This window comes from Rattus norvegicus, chromosome 3 (genome assembly GCF_021556685.1).
Source record: "Rattus norvegicus strain SHRSP/BbbUtx chromosome 3, alternate assembly SHRSP_T2T, whole genome shotgun sequence".
In the NCBI taxonomy this organism is placed as follows: domain Eukaryota; kingdom Metazoa; phylum Chordata; class Mammalia; order Rodentia; family Muridae; genus Rattus; species Rattus norvegicus.
In genome coordinates, this window is record NC_141536.1 from 74,549,388 (window position 1) to 74,554,071 (window position 4,684).

At 33.2% G+C, this 4,684-nt stretch overlaps 1 protein-coding gene across 1 annotated transcript; it reads right to left on the reverse strand.

Annotated features, from left to right (window-relative positions):
* Positions 1 to 1,974: 1,974 nt before the first annotated feature.
* Positions 1,975 to 2,910, reverse strand: Or4c15b (olfactory receptor family 4 subfamily C member 15B). Its single transcript, NM_001000569.1, is given in 1 exon segment — positions 1,975 to 2,910. A coding segment is annotated over 1 exon segment (936 nt).
* Positions 2,911 to 4,684: the final 1,774 nt, after the last annotated feature.

Consider the following 4,684-nt stretch of genomic DNA (forward strand, 5'->3'; position numbering starts at 1 on the left):
CAGCCCACTTAATACTGAAATTTTGAAAGCTTATCACTGTCTACACGTTGTCTATGTTTGAGTCCTTCCATTAATTACCATCTACTGCAAGAAGAACCTTTTCTGAATGATATTAATCAGTGCACTGATCACCGATTAGGAATAATTTTATCGTTATGCCTATAATATGTGAAATAATATTAGCTTTCCTGTAGGGCCCATGACCTGTCTGGTATCTGGTTTTTGAACAAACTAAAAGTATCATGTAATATATTGGTTCTATCTCATGAAGTTAGCCTTAAATAAAAGAAAAGTTAAAAAGAGGAAAAAAAAAGAAAGGAAGAAAAAAGTGGTTGATTACTCTAATAACATACATACTATTTTTATAGCAGTGTGCATATCTTCCAAGTAGGTTGCTGTCTATTTGAATTTTTAAAGAAAAGATAAAGAAGTATGTGTTTCCTGATAGTATCTTCCATTTCTTCTTAGACCATAATCATTTCATTCCGGGAATTATAAAATCCTTTGACATTGTCAACATCCTAGCCCTCCACACATTGCTATCATCACATAGAGTAGACTATTCTAGGAAGAATATACAATTATGTACAACAATGAGCTGAACCTTTAATTAAAATATATATTTATCCAATCAGGAAATTCAAATCAAAACTGTATTGAAATCCTATTTTGCAACTGTTAGAATGGCTATCATCAAGAAAGAAAATAGCACCGTATAATGTCAAATCAAAGGAAGGTGAGCAGTATAAGAAATACTAAATATGAGTTTTTTCTATTGAACACTATAAAATTTGTTTTAGGACAAAGAAGTACTTTTTACCTCCCTTATCCTTTAAGGAAGTGTTTTAATACTCCCAACTCAGTAAAACCTTTGTTTACATAAATGTCCATGTCTCTATTTTCAGAAGTTGTATGGATCAGAAACCCCTCTGTTCTTTGTCCTTGATTTTCTGCACACCCCTTTCTTTTTTTGGAGCTCCAAACACTTTTCAATAGTAGGACAAAACAATTATTCAATGTTACTGAGGTTGTGTTCGGCCGTAATAGAAATCAGTAGAACAGTTCCTCAAAACTGCAACAAGCAGGTATATCTAAATATGAATGGTTTCATTACTGTTAAATTCAATTAAAACAGTTTTTAAGCTTAGATACAAATTTAAAAAGATAAAAGCCAATAAAAATCAAAATATAATCCTCTTTCAAAAACTTTTTTAATTCTATAGTGGCCCTATATCTTATTGCATCTTAGGGGCCAAAAGAGTTAGTTGACTTTAGCTGTTTTAGTTTCATAGAATCTCTAGAATGACTGTTTTCTAAGAGATAATTATTCACAAACAATTATGGGTTCCTTTTACCTCCATTCAAAGGACTGGCTGACAAAATGTTTCTCAACCTAAAAAACAAGCACGCACTGGCAGGGATGGCCTCACTACATATTATCTCTCAAGATATAAAGAAATGACCCAAACCCTATGGCAAATGATATAGGACTCCCATGAAATCATGGAGTCACAAAGGACAGAAAACCTACAGTAATTCTGTGAAGATTTTTCTTCTGTCTTTCCTAAACTCTGACTGTTACTGAGATCACTAACATAAGTTGAAATTTCTTTCTACTTACAATAGGTGGAGTAAGTAAATTTTCACCCAAATGTCTAAGACATTTTGACTCTTGTGCAGGTTGTTTAAAAGCATGGAGTTAATAGCTAACTTATAGCTGATAATTTGGTTCATTCTTTTTTCAATAGATTCTAAGTAAGTGCAAAATAAATTTAACCACATTAATATTGAGTTTCCTACTCTGGAGACATGCTAGATATAAAAGGGAAAACAACATTCTCTAATCTCAAAAATATTGCTATTTCTGCAGAATTTCATTACTTCTATACGTGTAATGAACACACTATCGTTTTTGAATGAAATAGTTTTGACCTCTTTACTTTTTATATTTATTTTGATAAAAATGAAACATTTTTATTTTTTATCTGAATTTATTATCAACCTCTTCCACACTTTTCTTATGGCATTTTTCATGTCCTTATTCCTAAAAGTATAAATCATAGGATTAAGCAAAGGGGATAGCATGGTGTAAAATATTGCTACCATTTTGTCAAAGGAGAAGGCAGTGGGAGGCCTTGCATATGTAAATATACATGGGACAAAGAACAAGATCACAACAGCAATATGGGACCCACAAGTAGACAGAGCTTTCCATCGTCCTTCAGAACTGTGAGATCTCAGAGATAGCAAGATAAAACCATAAGAGACAAGCAACAAGGAGAAGATTATGATGCAGATAAACCCACTATTGGCAACCACCAAAAGGCCAAAGATGTGAGTGTCAGTGCAAGCAAGTTCCAGCAATGGGTACAAGTCACATATGAAGTGATCAATGACATTGGGTCCACAGAAAGGCAGCTGCAAAGTGAAGATAATTTGGATGATAGAGTGTAAAAATCCTCCTGCCCAAGCCACTCCCACTAGAGTACCACAGAGCCTCAGGGTCATGATGGAAGAGTAGTGTAAGGGTTTGCAAATAGCAACATAGCGGTCATAGGCCATGGCTGATAAGACAATCACCTCAGCCCCACCAAAGAGGTGTTCAGCAAAAAGTTGTATCATGCATCCTTCAAAGGAGATGGTTTTTCTCTCATAGAGAGAATCTACAATCATCTTGGGTGTCATGGCAGAGGAGAAACTTGCATCCAGTAAAGACAGGAAAGCCAGGAAGAAATACATGGGAGAGCCCAGCAGTGTAGGGCTAGAGACAACAGTCACCACAATCATCATGTTGCCCCCAATAGTTGCAATGTAGACAAGTAAGCATATGATAAATATTAGTTTTTGAACATTTGGATTCTGGGAAAGTCCCAGGAAGACAAATTCGGTTATAAAACTCTGGTTTTGCATAGTTTCCAAGGAAAAGATGAATAAATTTGACAATGATGATAAACATTTGCTTCAGTCCAGTTTATAGATTTGAGATCACAAAAGCTTTTTATAGAAATATCCAAAATTGCATTTAATGCTTAATTTAATTGAGAATATAAAAAAGCAGGAATATTTCAGAGTGATAGTTGAAGATCAGATTGAAGCAGAGATAAATTATAGAATACTTACAATCTTAAGCTCTCTTTATATGGAAATGGAAGCAGTTACACTCACAGAAGACTGACAGTATTTTATATGCAATTCTCGATTTGACTATGAATTTTAGATCCTAAATAAATTGCTACAAACTCTTCTGACCTTTTGTTCATCTTATGAGGAAGTCAGTACTGTGTTTATTTATGTCTTCCATTGTCAGGAAAGCACATGGTAATGATGAGATGATTAAAAAATGTAATCTATAAATAGAAGAAATAGCCTGCATTTTAGGAGACAAACATAGGTACTTCTTCAAAGTTTAAAAATTATAAACTGAACATGCCTTTATTAATTTTTATCCCTTCTTACACTTTTGGCTAAAATCTAGTATGGTAACTGTTATTATAATTTAATAAAACATTTTATGGAAAAGAAAGACATATAAGCAGAGATATAGGCTTAAGAATTATATATCAAGATTTTTAAACTTTTAAAGGTTGTCACCTAAAATTGGAATGGAATCATAAATACAAATAATTCCACTCCTGAGTTTTTCCCTAATGATTAGTAATACAAAAAGAGCACTCCACATGGCCCTAGCTATTCTTTACCTGTTTTATTTGTAATAAACTTATGATTCAGGAGATTAAGTTGAAGTCAGTGGGAAAATGTCCAATGCTATTTACATATTGGACAGGATCTCTGCCTCCAAGCCAAAGTGTGGTCCATTGAAAGGACTGGGAAAAGATAGCAATTTTCCTTTTCCATTAAGAACTTCAAGCACCTTTCTACCTGTAAGTATTAAGGATTCACAATATGTTGTTCAGGTTTGAATAGGACATTTTAATAAAATCAACACAGTAAATGAGAAAAGATTAAAAGTTAATGAACTAGTACCCTATATATGCAAGTTTTCAACAGCTATGATATTGCTGAAGACAAAGAGCACACAAAATTTCAGTGACAGCTTTATTAATAATTTTCCACAGATTATAAAATTCTGCTTGGTCTGACCATATTATAACTCTTAATGACTCATATATTTGAAACATAAATGATCTTCTCAAGAACAAAAACTATTAAGTTCTATCTCCACATCTTCTAGGACTATAATGCCAAACTTAAAAGTATAACAATATTTCCTGTAGTAACTGTCATTTTCAAAGTTATTTATAGTTATTATAGGAAAATGCTTTACCAACACAAAGATTTTCCCATTCATCTCCACTTGTGCATGCAAATGGAAAGAATTATCAAATTCTCCTTACATGTGTTACTGAAATACATCAATCAAGAAGCATGTGCTTGTGAATATACGTATATGCTTTTACCTGTTTTTTTTAAATAAGTAAACACTGTGAATTCCAAAACTACTTGTAAATTATCACTGTGGAGCAGTCAGATTAAACAAACTTTAAGCAATTATGGAAAATACCTATCATGGAGAAAAGCATGTCAATAAATGACTCAGGGTATGGGTAGAGCTAAAGCAGGAAAGAGAATAGGGTAAAATGTGAGATCAGCTCCTGTGTGTTGCTGGCATACCCAATACATGATTTACTATTCGTCCTATGACTTGGAGCAGATTGCATAAGGT